The 16,061-nt window shown below is 38.9% G+C and overlaps 6 protein-coding genes across 14 annotated transcripts in view; 5 read left to right on the forward strand and 1 right to left on the reverse strand.

The window, feature by feature from the left end:
• Positions 1-955: 955 nt before the first annotated feature.
• On the reverse strand, positions 956-1,517 carry LOC124643988 (small nuclear ribonucleoprotein Sm D1). Its single transcript, XM_047183138.1, has one exon. The coding sequence runs from the start codon at positions 1,393-1,395 to the stop codon at positions 1,012-1,014; it is 384 nt and encodes a 127-aa protein (XP_047039094.1). The 5' UTR covers positions 1,396-1,517; the 3' UTR covers positions 956-1,011.
• A 100-nt stretch (positions 1,518-1,617) lies between these two features.
• LOC124643986 (caltractin-like) lies at positions 1,618-3,696 on the forward strand. Its single transcript, XM_047183136.1, has 5 exons — positions 1,618-1,857; positions 2,564-2,657; positions 2,862-3,035; positions 3,302-3,414; positions 3,502-3,696. The coding sequence occupies exons 1-5, from the start codon at positions 1,729-1,731 to the stop codon at positions 3,559-3,561; spliced, it is 570 nt and encodes a 189-aa protein (XP_047039092.1). The 5' UTR covers positions 1,618-1,728; the 3' UTR covers positions 3,562-3,696.
• Positions 3,697-3,799: 103 nt separating this feature from the next.
• LOC124643987 lies at positions 3,800-4,821 on the forward strand. The gene is made up of 2 exons (XM_047183137.1): positions 3,800-3,989; positions 4,082-4,821. The coding sequence occupies exons 1-2, from the start codon at positions 3,986-3,988 to the stop codon at positions 4,474-4,476; spliced, it is 399 nt and encodes a 132-aa protein (XP_047039093.1). The 5' UTR covers positions 3,800-3,985; the 3' UTR covers positions 4,477-4,821.
• A 2,313-nt stretch (positions 4,822-7,134) lies between these two features.
• LOC124643985 (protein D3-like) lies at positions 7,135-8,235 on the forward strand. Its single transcript, XM_047183135.1, has one exon. The coding sequence runs from the start codon at positions 7,217-7,219 to the stop codon at positions 7,919-7,921; it is 705 nt and encodes a 234-aa protein (XP_047039091.1). The 5' UTR covers positions 7,135-7,216; the 3' UTR covers positions 7,922-8,235.
• On the forward strand, positions 8,187-8,883 carry LOC124643989 (eukaryotic translation initiation factor eIF1). The gene has a single exon (XM_047183139.1). It carries the CDS (start codon positions 8,210-8,212, stop codon positions 8,540-8,542), a length of 333 nt encoding a protein of 110 aa, XP_047039095.1. The 5' UTR covers positions 8,187-8,209; the 3' UTR covers positions 8,543-8,883.
• A 2,750-nt stretch (positions 8,884-11,633) lies between these two features.
• LOC124643971 (dynactin subunit 1) overlaps positions 11,634-16,061 on the forward strand; it is a 56,531-nt gene continuing 52,103 nt past the window's right edge. For all 9 annotated transcript variants that reach the window (XM_047183104.1, XM_047183107.1, XM_047183105.1 and 6 more), the window contains exons 1-2: positions 11,634-11,806; positions 11,892-12,090. In XM_047183104.1, the coding sequence (XP_047039060.1) occupies positions 11,914-12,090 (177 nt within the window). In that variant the 5' untranslated portion in view covers positions 11,634-11,806; positions 11,892-11,913. The remainder of the gene's footprint in view (positions 11,807-11,891; positions 12,091-16,061) is intronic.

Consider the following 16,061-nt stretch of genomic DNA (forward strand, 5'->3'; position numbering starts at 1 on the left):
GTTCAAGTCCATGGGCTGTCCTATGCTATCAGGTGTTGAATCTTCGTTCTCCGGTGGTTTACAATGTTTTGCCCATAATAAAAAATGAAGCTTAGGGTATAAGCTATCATTTGATATGCGAATGGTTTTTATTGGATATACCGGCCAATTTTACCCATCATCCTTTTATACCTATCATCTAGGTATCCCATCAAATAGAATAAATCACTAAGAGGCTTATGAAAATAAAATAAAGTTCAGGATTTTAGTAAGTATTCAAATACAGTACTTAATGCTTTCTTGCTCATATATTTTGACTTGCATGATCACTAGTAGCCAACTGCGGAGTAGCAAATTATTTAACATAAGCACTTTTCCAGCTGTATCAGCCGCATACCATGGGAATTAGTGCAGTGTCCATACCGGGATTAACCTCTTGAATGCGGCTAATTCTAGAACAATAGAAAATCCATTGTCTCGCTTAGATCTGTGTACCGGGATATATGTATACAAGGGATTAAATATGGGTTATGGCGTAGGCCCTATGCTCTGACACTGTATGAAAAATACTGGAATGCTGTATCTCAAATCCTTCTCTTAATTATTGGCCATAATAGCACATGTGTATCAGACAGATTTCTTGAAAATCCTAAAATTAATACAGAGGTAGAAAATGCTAGTAAGGTTAGTACAACCTACTTATCAAAGTAAGCTCTAGAAATTGGAAGTATATTTATTGAACACAATATTTTTTTGCCATGTTTTGATTCCTTACAGATAGTTACAAATTGAACACAAGTTGAGAATTAAATATAAGAAGTACCTATCAAAAGTTAGAACCTATAGAAGTTTACAAGTTTTTCCACTGGGATTAGATTCTGTAATTGACTATAGACCCCTTTAGACACTTCAATACTTAATTATGATAGTAAACAAGTTGCACTCAAGAATTGTTGACAGAAATAAAACTCTCTCAGACCTTATATAGAAAATGTAATCACAAATTTTGGACTTAAAACTAGAACACTACACTTAACGGCGCCCACGGCCTCGGCCTCCGCGGCCTCCTCTGGGTCCTCCGCGTCCGCCACGGCCTCTCCCGCGACCGCCTCGGGCGCCGGCACCTCCTCTTGGGAAACCTTCCCTCTTTCCTCGGCCTTTAGGGGTGTCATCAATTAATAGCGTCTCCAAAGGTAAGCTGTCGGGCAGCAAGTAATATCTAATATTGTTCCCACGAATGCTCAAAGTCTCCAGCTGTAATTCCTCTTTGTTTTTTAGCGTTACCTTCACCGCTTTCAAATGTGTGTTCATAGCAACATCGACTCCGGTTATAGTCCCGTGCACAACACTACCGTTCTTCAATTCTATTGTGACCGTCTCGTGACTCAACTTCATTAAAAATCTAACGAGTTTCATTTTTGTAGTTTTATTAGTTGACTTTATTGAAAAACAAATGCGGCGTCGGTTTAATAAATAACCTCAAACAAATTATAACCAAAATAGTTATGGCGGCTGTATGATTCAGTATTGCCAGAAACTTTTTGGAAAATGTACCATTTAGTACATAATATCGATGGAACCATTAATTTCTGACTTGTTAGAATGCTCTTTGAATAAAAGAGATCGCTTAACAAGACATCCTCTTTGATTAACGTCAAAATAATCTTCTTGAATTTGAAAGAAGTTGTCACCAAATAGTTGGGAAAATAATTACAAAAAAGCAAAGACTTTATTGAATTTGCAGCTATCATGAATGCCGACGAAAGTCTAGATGAAACTCCAGCGGATCTCGATTTTGTGGACGTTAAGGAAGAGGAAGAAAATGAGAAAGAACAAGAAAAAACAGTCAGCGCTCGGTTGTTACTGACCAAAGAACAGGTACGACGATAGAGATGGGTCATTTTCTCTTTTATTCATGAAATTTTGAGTCGGAACAGTTTACACACTTCTTACATAAGTGTATAGGTAAGTATTTAAATTGTAAATGGGGTATAAATAGACCAAACAGTTTGCAATACCAAAAAATAAAGTAAACTTGCTTTAATTATCCTGCCAACGTCTCCCCAGTTTATTAAATCAATAAGCATAGCCTCGTAGTTTATAAACGAAACAAAATGGAAGCGGGGACTTTATCCGGAACTGCTGAGTTTTCTGATGAAGAGCCTGTTGAGGAGGAGATACTGCGACCACCAACTTATACAGAGGTTGAGGCAAAATTCACTTTCACTGAAGCTCAGGTACTGGGTAGCTTTAAGCCATAATCGAACTTTCTTTGGGTATGACTGTAAAGAGATTGACTGTAGCCCAGTGAGTAGGTAAAAAGTGTCCCTCACCATTCACTTTCGAGACAAATATGGAGTCATATATCAAATTCCCGAAATCCGTAAGAAGGTAACAGCGCTAGTGGATTTTTCGCTTGGTTGCCGAGACAACGACCGGTAGAAGAGATGTTGCCGGGATTCCAGCGATGGATTTTTCTGCTCGGAGTGTGTCACGTTGAAATGGTTACTTACACGCCACAATTATTCTTCTCACATCAAAATAAATAGTGGTTCTTGCACTAACATACTTTATAATATTTCAGCAAAGTGACTTGCTCGAGGCTTTCAACCTTCTGGATTATACAGGAGAAGGAAAAATTAAAGCGGAGGATTTTCGGGTTGCAGTAAAAGCTCTGGGTAAACTTCGTAATTAATACATATTTATATAAAAGACAGACGGAGAATTTTTTAAAAGTAAAAAAAAAAATACTAGCCGAATGGCTTAGATTCAATCTAAGGGTTTTAATAAATAATAATAGAAGCAGAGAATTCAAACAAAGCAGGAAGAAGAAGATTGTATTTTTAAGAACTAAAGTTTGAAATTCATTTTGTTTTCGACAGGTTATGAACCAACTAAAGAAGAGCTGCAGAAGATGATAAACGCCGTGGACAAAGGCAACACTGGCAGGCTTAGTTTCGAGAACTTTCAAACCGCTATCATGAGGAAGATTATGTCTCAGGATAACGATGGAGATATTATGAAGAGTTTTCGCCTTTATGATATTGATGATACTGGTATTTAACACGACAAACCTAGATAGCGCTTCGAAGTAAAGCAGACTATTTTTTCCTTTCCAAACATAGCTGTAATCTGTTCCACACGGTTCCTTCTGCTGTGTCCCAATGGAATTGCATCTAGATAAAGAGAAGCATGGGCTCTAAACTACATATTGTTTTTAAATCATTTCGATAGTTTTGGCGAGAAAATTGGCATTAGAAATCAATAGGTAAAGAGTAGTTTGATTTGCAAGCTGGTTAATTAATAACAATATAATTTTCAGGACTCATCAGTTTCGATAATCTGAAAAAAGTTACTCAAATCTTGGAGATTCCGTTGACGGATGAAGAAATAGAGGAAATGATAGACGATGCCGACAAAAACTTCGATTCATTTGTAAGATATTTTATATTGATGATATTTATTACTGAGGCCAAACTTTTACTCAAACTTATTAAAATATCGAAAATATATTATTTTCAGGTATCTGTCGAGGAGTTTATGAAAATGATCAAAAACTGCGTTCATATCGTTACACCTTAGAATAGATTTTAATTTCTACCAAAAGAAGAAAACTACTCTCGTCTGATTTTATGGTAGAATTGTGTTATAACGAAACGTATTTTTGAAATAATGCATAATTTATTGTAAACGTTTTAATTAATAATATACTGTAAACAATACAATATAATCATTTTGTTTTTATACATTTTCATATAGTAAAAAGCTTTCAAGTTATCGAGATCAAAATAAAACCATCGTCCCTTCCTTGAGCAGAAACAAAACGTTGCATTTGCGTCACTGTAAACGAACAAATAAGTAACGACTGTTTGAATTGTTTTGCTGTTAAATTTGAACTGAACTAAAATTAACAAAAATAAACCTTAAAAGCTGTATTGAGAAGCCTGGGTTGTTTCAATATATTGTATTCAAGTAATTGGTACTCAACAACTGTTCATTGATAACCATGGGTAAGTTTAAAATATCAAAATCATGTAATGTTGTTGGTGTTATGTTCTATACTTAAATCTTCAAAATAATAATGTCCTGTATAATATTTCAGACCCCAACGATATAGACTTAGAATCTAAATGCGAGAATCTGATGAACATAGTCGTAGAATCAAGAAAAAGGTTTGGCAGAACGTGCGTAGATTACTTCCAAAAATGTTTGTTGGTGGAGAACAAACTATTGAATTTACAAGTCGAAACGATTTCCAACTATCGTTTTAAACCTAAAAATGCTGTTCCAAGTGTAGACGATGATAATTCTAAGGATTTGGAAGATTTATTCGTTGAAATTGCTGAGAAACAAAAGCGTATTGAGAACTTGAGGAAAAAATTGAAGAATACGCATGAAGTTGTGTTACAACTAGAAGCCGATGCGGTTGGAAGGAAACTGCGCGTCCCTCTTACTGCTGAAAGGATGCTTGCACAAGCGAAAGCTAAGAAAATATAGCCCTATAAGTGTATAAGAAGTAATTTCCTGTCCTTTCTTATTTAAAAATGCAAAAGTAGCTGTGTCTGTCTCTGGCAGGCTTTCAAGCTATAACTATTGATCAATGAAATTTTGTAAATAGGTAGTATAGAAGCTCAGAAAGGCCATGAGCTACACTTAAACCAGTTGTAGGAAGCGGTTCCCTGCTTGATGAAAGTGGGGAACACATAGTTTAAAATGTAATTTTTACTAGTAACTAATGTACAGGCATGTTATGTGAAAGAATGAGGATCATGTTGCACATAGCTGTTGAACGTAACTGAAAAAGGAGATGACTAAAGAAAATAAATAGATTGTGTAAGTCGATATGGCTATATAGAATTTTACTTATGAGACGACGGCAGTTAGAGGAGTATGGAAGAAGACATGCTGCGCCAATCACAAATAAGAAATTGGGGTAAGGGCGGAACGTTGATGATGATTTAGTCCTAGCATCACATACAGTCCTTTTAAGACACATTTCAAATGGACATTGACTAACAGCCAGTTTCTTAATCAAAAGCCAAAGTTATGTCATAAAGTAAAAGTAACAGTCAATTTCATTTTTCAACGAATAGTCATGAAAAAACTAATTTGACCGTTTTACTTTATAACATTACTTTGGCTTTTACTTTTGGTGCAGATACTTGCTGTAAAAGTAAATTAAACTGTATGTATTGTGAAGAGTTCTGTCTCTAGAAGCTTAGCCATGTGCCCGATATCTATGGCCACAGGTTTTTTTTTGTAATTTAATATTTAAAAATGTAAGAAAGCAGCCGAGCCACCACAAAATTTTGCAATATCCACTCTGATCATATTGAATGCATTGGTAGGTCTTATAAACTATTATGTATAGATACGTATAGACTGGAAGCCGACCCCAACATGATTGGGAAAAAAGGCTTGGAGGATGAAAAATGTATAGATACGTTTGGATGTATTGAAATATAATTAACAAAATATATATAGTTTTTCAGCAGTGGACGTCCTATGGCTGAGATGATGATGATGATGATGATGATGATGATATAGTTTTTTCTTTGTAACCCACAGTACTATACACATAGTAAATCCCAGAAACAGGGTCTATTCTTGTCTAAAATCAAAACGGTTAATAACTCTGAAATGGTTAATACGCTTTTGATAAAACATGAACGTATAAAAATGCCACTAGCAAATCAAAATTCAACAAAAAATCTCGTACCCTATTCGTATTATTGAAGAGATATATTGCCATAAACATACATATACGGTGGTCAAACTAAACTTCTATTTACATTGTTACTGACAACGAGACGTGGCCAAAATTCTATTGTATCATAAAATAATGGGTAAAAATTTAGTATCGTTTGGCAGGCGGAGGGGGAGGAAAAGGGGGGGAGGGTGTTGGGGGGCTCCACCCCTATCCTCTGGTACCACTCCCGGTACAAGGTAACGCATAATTTTTGAGAAAAATAGATATTTGTAACCTAACCTCAAAACACTATAATCACCCACTACGGTCGGAAAATTAAGTGCAAGTACTTCTAATCAATACGAACAAAGGCAAAGTCGACGGAGCCCCGCTACGCGGGGCTCCTACTTCTGGGTGGTTTAAAAAAAAATAACCACGAAGGGAATGGCGGGGTCTTGCAGACCCCGCCATCCCCTTCGAACCTAACCTATCCGAGTCGGGGGTGCCCTAAGTCGCGAGCTCGCTTCGCTCGCTCGTGCATACTAAGAGAAATAAGATGTTATTTGAAATAACATCATAGTACATTGACGCAACTCGAAGAGAAACGGAATGACAGCTAATCACAAATGACACTTAACGCAAAAACCAGAGACATTTATTTATTTTTTGCGTTCCTTTTCACGGATTTGTACACCACAGACGATATACTAAAACACATTCGGTTGTCGATCGCCCATTTTAACGTTCCGTTTCACCGAATAACGTTGACATTACGCGTTTTATCTGATTTGAGGTTAGAAACATTTTTTGTAAATTTCTCGAAAAATATCCATTACCTTGTAACAAGAGTGGTAGCGTTATAATCGGAGACCCACCCTCTACCAGATTTAACCACTTTTAGCCCCGTCCGCCTGCCAAACGATACTAAAGCCAACCCAAATAATGTATTACTATAACGAAATAATTGGTATTCAAAGTAGTCTAACTAAACTGTAAAAAGCAACAAATTATGAAATGGTTTACTTATCATTGTTAAGCGCTCCCTAGACGGTCCAATTTAACGCGCAATATGTTGTATCGTGACTTTATTTATTATAGACTGCTTAGAGTTAATATTGAAAATTGCGCAATTATTTATAGCGACTAGAATTTTAATTCCGCTATATTTTTATTGTAATATTGCATAATGTTATTGGAAGTCTGGAGGCCACTTTCTTCTATTCTATGTGTATCCGAACGCCACTTGTGCATGATTTTGTATCTGTGTTCCGGTTGTAACATAGACAACTGTACTAAAGTTATAAATAAAGCCATGTGTACACAAGATATTCTCTGTGAACATACTAATGAAAGAAATAAATAATGCATGTAAATGGGTTTTATATCTTTACTTTTAACTAATAATATAGCGTATTTATAAAAATCTTAAACTAAATTATATTTCAACAATTTTTGCTCTAGTTATTTTGAGCAAGGAGTTCGCTTTCAGTATTCAAGTTTTTCAGAGACATCGGTAACCAAGCAACTAGTTTTGTCAAAGTTGTTAATATGATCAGTAGAAAATCTTTCGAACTTCGGACACATATCGCAGTTAATAGGGCACGTTGGCAAGATAGCAATCTCCGTGTATTATTAATTCTTACGTTAGTAGTGACTATTTTATTCGATTTGAAGGGAGCGAAAGGCCAAACGATGACTGAACTACAATCTCTTTTTAAAGAGCACTGTGTCGTCCCTGATGTGATAAGCATTCCACCTCCAGATGTATTGACTGTTAAGTACCCCAGCGGTTCGACTGTGGAGACAGCCAAAGAACTCACCCCCACCCAAGTGAAAGATCAGCCTACAGTAACATGGGCCGCTAAGGAACAAGAATATTATACTCTGGCTATGGTGGACCCCGATGCCCCCAGCCGTGAACATCCCAAGTTCCGTGAATGGCATCACTGGCTCGTTGGCAATATTCTTGGCACAAATATTGGCAAAGGTGAAATATTATCTGACTACATTGGGTCAGGCCCCCCAAAAGGAACAGGATTACATCGCTATGTATTTTTAGTTTATAAACAGCCAGAAAAATGCGATTTTTCTAAAGTTATTAAGCTGCCGAATAACTCTGGTGACAAAAGAGGAAAGTTTTCCATTGCAAAATTCGCCCAACAATTCAAACTTGGAACCCCGGTTGCTGGAAACTTCTATGTTGCCAAATATGACGACTATGTGCCAAAATTATACGCAAAATTAAAGGGGTAATTTAATCCTCATAAAATTCATAAAAACCACAAAGTGATAAAATAAAACGTGTATATAGCGCTTTACGTGTGAACATCCGTTAGTTTGTCTATGGTAGTGATCGATAATTTCCGCCTCCGCGTGACATTTCCATTTTTCGGTCGTGTCCGCCATTACATTTTGGAGTTTGCGTAAATTGGTCGTAGCTCTGCGAGCACACATCACCGCGCGTTATCAGTGACAGTTAGTTCGTGTACGTGCGTAGTATCGCAGTGTTTCGTGGAACAAAGAGCCCCGACGTTCAATCGTATGTCCATCCAGAATCTGAACACATTCGACCCATTCGCCGATGCTATCAAAAGCTCGGAAGACGACGTTCAAGATGGTCTAGTCCACGTCCGAATCCAGCAGCGGAACGGGCGTAAGACGCTGACAACGGTGCAGGGCCTGTCGTCGGAATATGACCTGAAGAAGATTGTGCGGGCATGCAAGAAGGAGTTCGCGTGCAACGGAACCGTCGTGGAGCACCCGGAGTACGGCGAGGTGCTGCAGCTTCAGGGCGACCAGCGCGAGAACATTTGCCAGTGGCTGACTAAGTCGGGCCTCGTCAAGCCCGAGCAGCTCAAGGTGCACGGCTTCTGAGCCCGCGCTCGTACACACGTAACATGTTCACCGTTCATAGTCTTCTTATATTATGAGAGCGTGCGCGTTATTGTAAAACCCTATCGAATATGTATTTAGAAAGCACAGACGTTTACAGAGAAGAGATTACACGGCCGCAGTGGCCAACCGCACCCTGTGCCTTGCGACTCCCATGTAAAAAGTTTAATATTATATATATTATCGACGCCGTCTCACGTCCTTAGTTGCAATTAAACTGAACGAAATAGTAATAATCGCTTTTTGTTTTTTACGACATTGTATTTTTAAATTGCTGTAATGATTCAATTAATAATAAAACGATTACACATGTTTTTATACTAGTGGTGTTTTTTTATTGTGTCGTGGTGGCACAGGTAACCTAACGGGACTCGGCTGTGTGTACAGTAAGTGAAAGTAAGCAGGCGAGAGGTGCTATGCCGTGCCGCCTTTTCGTCGGATTCGTCATGCTGTTGCCTGCCGGTTGTGTGCGAAATTCGCAAATACCTGCGCCAGTGAAACCGTTATGATCGTTTTCCATTCCATTGCTATCATTCACCTCAATTTAGACTCGTATTTTAGTCTTTGAATCTTTGAATAACATTCCTAAACTAAAGCCAGTTATATCGTCACAACTTATATATTTATCGCCAATTGTTTGTGACAAAGACTCATAAGCTAATGATTCCGTTAAGATATTTATCTATATGGGTGTATAATGCAATTATAAATAAATTATTACAGGGAAAATGACGCACGGTATCTGCCGTGAGCTAAATAATATCTTTCATTTACATTTCCCGCTTTACTAGACAGTTGACAAGCACACACATCGGTGGCGCATCAATGTATTCAAAACCCGCGTTCCATCGATAAGTTTGTCGAGAATATCGTCCGTGACAAACAAGGAAGGAATTGAGTTTTATTAACACGATTCGTTGACATTGTAGCTCTTATTGCCAGGTAATAAGAGCTATTTTATAGATACAGGAAAAAATGTGTAGTGAGTCACGTCCCCGTTTTAGCTAGGCTGTTACTGTTGAGGTCACCGGCTCGAGTGGGCACTAAATGTGAAAATTAGAGATTGATATGAATAAATGATTAACACCTATGTTTAAATCAGTGGAATTTGCTGCTGACGGAGTTTTCTGTTGCTGCCTCGTATATAGCAACTTAAAACCTGTAATAAAATGTTGAAAACTAAATAAATAAGATGACAAGGTTACTAAGGTCGACAGACGTGTAGGTACACAAAGATGTATTTTGACTGCTTAGAGATAACAAACAAGGAATTGATGTTGTTGAACGTACTTAATATTAAAAGCTAATTGACACAGTCAATTGGTCCGATATTTATCAATATCTGCTAGTGCATAAAATATTATCTTTTTATTTAGAAGTCAGTTAGTAACTACTATTGTTATCACCCGAGGTTTGTATCTAATCGAGTACTTAACATAGTAAAGTAACAGCCGGTCATCAGTCTCCAAGTCATAGATTGCTGAACATGGAAAATGCAGCAGAACAAGATGGTTAGAACCTCGCCTCGTCATATTCAGACAAGTTCCCGACTTCCTAACTAGACGAAAGGGTCCATTGAAGAAGCAGTTACGGAAATCATCCTAGTTAACAAACTTAAAGATACTTGACTGGACATAGAAAGTCGGTAAAGTAAATAAAAAAGGAAATTAGTTAAGAACATTTAAAAGGACCCGATCCTAGCTTTAACTTAACTTTACTTTAACACTAACTTTTAACTTCCGCTAATGGTTCCGCCTATCCTAAAGCCTTCCTAGTTAAGTGGGCTATTAACACTGAAATTACTTTTCAAATCTGTCTAGTGATTCTGTGATTAGCTCGTTCAAACAAAAGTATATAATATAGGTAGGTAGGTACTATTTGTAAAAATAGGTATTAAAGATGGAGTTTAAATCGCAGTAAACAGCTAAATAGGTTCTTGTTTATTCCAGAGGAAACATTCTAGTACCTGATTGCGTCATAATAAATCTGAAATGTGCAAACTATATAAACATAATAAAGGTACATACAGACAACAGCAGCAACTACATGAATCATCCGAATATTCAGTGACTGATGCAATTTGGCCTGGCTATAAACTGTCGAATTGGTAGATTTTTTGCTTAGCTAGCCACAGCGATGATTGTTGCCGCGTCTGAGAAAAAATACTGAATAATAATTTAGTTTTTTAGCTGATGTGATCATTGATTCGCTTTTTCAAGTGGGTAAGTATAGCTATGATTTGGCAGACTAAAATATGAAAGAATTGCTTACTTCAATAAAAACTATCCTATCTCGTTCATGACTAATTCAAAATCGGATAAGTTTTTCTACATTTGTGCACACGCTCATGTTGTACGTGTAGCCATTACAAGAGAACTATTATCTAAATTCTAATATTCTAGGCTACTGAGAAACTGGCTTAGTTGGAAAAACACCACGTGGAAAAAGATATTACTTTGTAAGGCACAGGCACTGTGTAACAACGTCGAATAGTATATCTTTATGAAGATAAACAAAAATATATAAGTACCTATATGCATAATTTATAGCACTCAATGAATATTGTGAAATAGATCAGCGATTATAACGTACTACGATATGATGCCCGCCTCGATAAGGTAAGTATGATAAAGCTGCGTAAGTATGTACTTGATAGAACCTTTTAGAATATATGTAGAATTTGGGTTATTCGTTTTTTCAAAACGTGATTTATAATAATGTTGAAGGAGCTTTTTTTTTTAACGACGTCAAAAATCATCAAATGACCCCTCACGCTGTGGGTTAGCAGCAGTGAGGGAATGTCAGACTCTTACTGACTAAAAACCGTCGTGTTCCGTCATAGGCCTTTTATGTACCAGGGCCGCGGTATCTCTTTCGAACAACCCGCAGCCCCGGCAGGCCTTGGCCCTGCTGGGCCCCGCTGATGTTGAAGGAGCTTAGTTTTACTTTACAAGGCAACCTTTCGGAAATCATAATTTTCTATTTCTCTTACGTTTAGTTATTTATCTTAAAAAAGTGAGCATAGCAGAAACGAAACGGCGATGAGCAATCCTCTCCAATTTGATCTGTCAAACTGACGTTTTGACAACACAAATTTTGGAAATTCTGCATTGTATCTGCAGTATTTAATTTGGGTTGATTTCTAATAAAATCAAAGCAAATATAACACCAAACATTCATTGGAAATATGCTGTAAATTATAAAACAGTTCATCAATTGACAACTACAGTTCTTTATTCAAATAAGGTGGTGACTGAAACTTATAAGTTTGCTCAATACAACATTGAAAAGCTGTATTTTCGGAGTGGTTTCACTATTATATTAATTTCAGTGTATGGTAATAAGAAGCTAAGATGTCGGATAAAATGTTGACGCTGGGCCAGCGTGTGATGGTGGTCGGGAAAGACGTGAAAGGCTCTGTTGCGTATGTCGGCTACCCTACCTTTGCCACTGGGAAATGGATTGGCGTTATTCTTGATGAGCCGAAGGGTAAAAACAATGGTACTGTTCGTGGACACGCTTATTTTACGGTAAGGCTTTATTACGTACTGTTTATCTGATAGTTTTGAGAAAAATTAACCTTATGTCAGAGTTCAAACACAATTAGCATTTAGTGGTAGTGAATTCTGTATTACGCGGTTTTTATTGAGCTTAACAGTTGGTATGAACCATCTATAATGCTGTTAGGATAGCTACATTATTGTGCCATGCTAATTGATTTCCCAGATGATAATAGTAAGGAGATGAATTATACACAAAGATTTTGTGTCGACTGATTTATTTAAACGGGCGGCGCCCTATTTATATGTGTACGCCTGCGACAACGAAAATCAGCTTTTGAAAATTTAAAATTTTGAATTTGACATTTGAACGTATTGTATTTTTCTTCATGACTATTGAAGGTTGCCAGTCGAAAAGATTGTATGCGTTTCATGTCGCTACATCACTCCCCCCTAAGCGAAGCGAACGTTTGGTTTAACTGTGCGGCCGGAACGAGTGACGATTGTGTCATGCTGTGGTTTTGCCGCTGCTGCTGGTTGTGGCACTATGCTCGGGAAGCGTGATGGCGACGCTTGTTGCTTATTCTGCATGCTTGAGGAAGTGGGAGTGATTTCCTCTTCGTTAAGTAAGTATGCCGGTTTCAATCTGTCGATAGAGACGACTGCTGTACGCAAAGGCATCTGGATGGTAAATTGTTTTTCTCCTCGATGTATGACTTCGAATGGACCGTCGTATGGCGGGGTCAATGGACTCTTCACCATGTCGTTGCGCACGAAAACATGAGTACACGTCGCTAAATCTTTATACACGAATGTGTTTCTGTTGTTGCTATGTGATTTGTTACTCGGTGAAAGATTTGCCATTGATTCGCTCAGACAGCGAACAAACTCTGCGTCTTCAATTTCCGGCGGTGAAGGCTCGAAAAAATCCGACGGTATTCTGAGTGTTGATCCGTAAGTCATCAGAGCTGGACTGACTTGGGAGTCCTCACGTAAGGCGGAACGCAGTCCAAGCAAAACGGTTGCAAGTTCCTCGCTCCAGTGAGTGCCTGCACTTCTCGCCATGAGTGCGGCTTTTAAAGTTCGATGCCAGCGTTCGACTTTCCCATTTGCTTGTGGGTGGAAAGCGGTGGTTCGAATTCTAGTGATGCCGAACTTCTTCATAAGTGCCTTGAATAATGCAGATTCGAATTGTCTTCCTTGGTCCGTTGTTACACGTAGTGGGCAGCCAAATCGTGATATCCATCCTTCGTACATCGCTTTAGCAACGGTGTCGGCAGTGATGTCACGCATAGGAATTGCTTCGGGCCATCTTGTGCAGCGGTCGATCATCGTAAGAAGGTATCTGTAGTCGTTTGAAGGAGGCAGCGGTCCCACGATGTCTACGTGAACGTGTTCGAAGCGAGAGGATTTTTGAAAATTGCCTAGCGGACTGACAACGTGACGTTGAATCTTGCTGCGCTGGCAACCGATGCAGGCTTTTGCCCATAGGCCAACTTCTTTGTTCATACCCGGCCAGAAAAACTTTGCAGACATTGTTTTTCGAGATGTTCGTACTCCCGGATGACTTAGTTCGTGTTGTGCTTTGAAGGCTGCAAAACGATAAGCCACTGGTAGGTAGGGACGAATGTTGCCGGTAGATGTCTCGCATACGACGGGTCGTTGACCTCCTGGCCATCGGATGCGTGAAAATTTGAGTTTTGGGTTGGCCATGTAGGATTTCAGTTGGTCGTCCTTTTCCTGGTCTTGGGCGAGTTGATTGTAATCAATGGTAGCGTGTGAGAAATCTATCTCTTCTATGCGTGATAAAGCGTCGGCAGCTTCGTTGTTATCACCGTGCACGTATTGAATTTTTGTGCAAAACTGGCTAATGAAGTGGAGTTGGCGTTCTCGTCTTGGAGTATCACTGCTGCTAGGCGTTCTTGTTAGCGCGAAAGTTAATGGTTTGTGGTCGGTGAATATTGTGAGGTGATTGCCCTCTATCAATCTTCTAAGATGTTGAACAGCGGTGTACATGGCTAATAATTCGCGATCGTACACGCTGTATCTTCGTTGAGTTTCGCTCATGGATTTTGAGAAAAATGCCAGTGGTTTCCAAACGTTGTCGACCTTTTGTTGAAGGACGGCGCCGATGCATTCGATGCGTCAGTGTATAAACTTAGCGGCGCGTTGGGAATCGGGTGCGTTAGCGTTGTTGCTTCGAGTATGCTTTGTCGGCATTTCTCAAAAGCTTGTTCTGCCTCTTGTGACCATTTAATCGGAGTTTTGTCGTTTTTCTTGCTGTTATGTAGATATTTGTTCAATTCGTGTTGACTTTCAGCTTGATGAGGTAAACAACTGCGATAGAAGTTCATCATTCCAAGAAATCTTCGCAGTTCTTGAACTGTTTGAGGTTTCGGATAGTTAACGATTGCTTGTATTCGATTCTGAGTAGGTTTAATTCCTTCTGACGAGACTTCGTATCCGAGAAATTCGATGGTTTCCCTGTCGAATTCACATTTTCCAATGTTTAGACTGGCGCCGAAGGAATCTAGGCGTTCGAGTACCATTTGTAAGTGCTGGCGATGTTCTTCCTTGTTTCTCGAGAATACCAGCATATCATCAACGAAACAAAATACGATGTCGTCTAGTCCTCGAAGGACTTCATGCATGAAGCGTTGGAAGGTTTGACCGGAATTTCTTAAACCGAAAGTCATGCAGTTGAATTCGAAAAGGCCAAATGGTGTTATTATTGCCGTTTTCTGTGCATCTTCTTTTGCGATAGGAATCCAATAATATGCCATTTTCAGATCGAGTTTTGAGAATATCTTCTTGCCGTGAAGTTGGTATGTAAAATCTTGAATTCTCGGTATGGGGTATCGGTCGGGAACGGTGACTGCGTTGAGTCTTCTATAATCTCCGCCAGGCCCGCCGTAAGCGGGCGTGCAAGGCGTGCACCGCACGCGGGCGGCACGTCCTAGGGGGCGGCAAATCGGGTGACTTATCACGTAATATTAAAAAAATACAATATCTTTTTACCAATTATTTGATTTCAATATTTCCGAACACAGCAATAGCCGCCCTCGCTTTGGTCGTCCCCTATCAATTTTGACGGGTTCACCCTTTGCATCCCCAAAAAAATTCGCGCTCGCTGCGCTCGCGCCTCCATGTCAGATATCGCAGTTAGTAGCGGTAGGGCGCGGTTGGGCGACGGCCCAGGGCGCCGGATATAAGGGGCACCGCAGGCGCCCCCACCAATCCTTGATCAGAATGTTACTCCTATTTTTGTTTTAAATTTCATCAAAGATTGCAACTTACAAGAACTGTATCCAAATGAATGGATAGCATCAGGGCCATCTTAACTTATGGTGCAGCGTATGCGAATAACCCGGGCGCCGCGGGCTCAGGGGCGCCGAAGCGAATTTGTGTTTAATTCCGCGTTAAATTTGAGAAATTCTCGAACAAACACTACTTTTATGTCCCAAAACTCAAAAATTTTCGCGATCGCTCCGCTCGCGGTTTCCTTACTTTACGCTTCAATTTTTTATCACATATAGCTACTTTTAATGTCCCAATACTCAAAAAAAATCACGCTCCCTTCGCTCGCGGCTTCTTCACTTCACAGTCGTTTTTTATTATATATGTTTAGGACTTTTAGTGATCCAAAACTCAAAAATTTTCGGGCTTGCTTCACTTTACAGTTGTTTTATTTTTCAACAATATTTTAGTCTACCCTAGCAAAAAGGTAGCGTCGTTTTTGAGTTCTTTTATTAATAAGAAAGTAACTTCTAGTTTCCATATGAACTTTCTTATTTACGGTACTACTTTAAGTCCCAAAAATATAATACATAGGCGCCAACACCAACAAAGAGTTATGTACGTTTGGGCAAAATTTTAAGTAATTTTTGTTTTGAGTTCTAAAATATAACAAAAAATTCGCGCTCGCTTCGCTCGCGCAAACAGAAGACATGTTCCGGTGTTTTTGCATTCACCAACCAGCAATAACTTATGTACGATTGGGC

The sequence above is a fragment of the Helicoverpa zea genome, chromosome 29, assembly GCF_022581195.2.
Source record: "Helicoverpa zea isolate HzStark_Cry1AcR chromosome 29, ilHelZeax1.1, whole genome shotgun sequence".
Lineage (NCBI taxonomy): Eukaryota > Metazoa > Arthropoda > Insecta > Lepidoptera > Noctuidae > Helicoverpa > Helicoverpa zea.

Excerpts from the sequence above, each read along its gene's own strand:
- LOC124643988 (XM_047183138.1), bottom strand. The coding sequence starts at position 1,395 with ATGAAACTCGTTAGATTTTTAATGAAGTTGAGTCACGAGACGGTCACA.
- LOC124643986 (XM_047183136.1), top strand. The coding sequence starts at position 1,729 with ATGAATGCCGACGAAAGTCTAGATGAAACTCCAGCGGATCTCGATTTT. Across the intron at positions 2,658-2,861 it reads GGTTGCAGTAAAAGCTCTGG|GTTATGAACCAACTAAAGAA; the intron begins GTAAACTTCGTA and ends TGTTTTCGACAG. Across the intron at positions 3,415-3,501 it reads ACAAAAACTTCGATTCATTT|GTATCTGTCGAGGAGTTTAT; the intron begins GTAAGATATTTT and ends TATTATTTTCAG.
- LOC124643985 (XM_047183135.1), top strand. The coding sequence starts at position 7,217 with ATGATCAGTAGAAAATCTTTCGAACTTCGGACACATATCGCAGTTAAT.
- LOC124643989 (XM_047183139.1), top strand. The coding sequence starts at position 8,210 with ATGTCCATCCAGAATCTGAACACATTCGACCCATTCGCCGATGCTATC.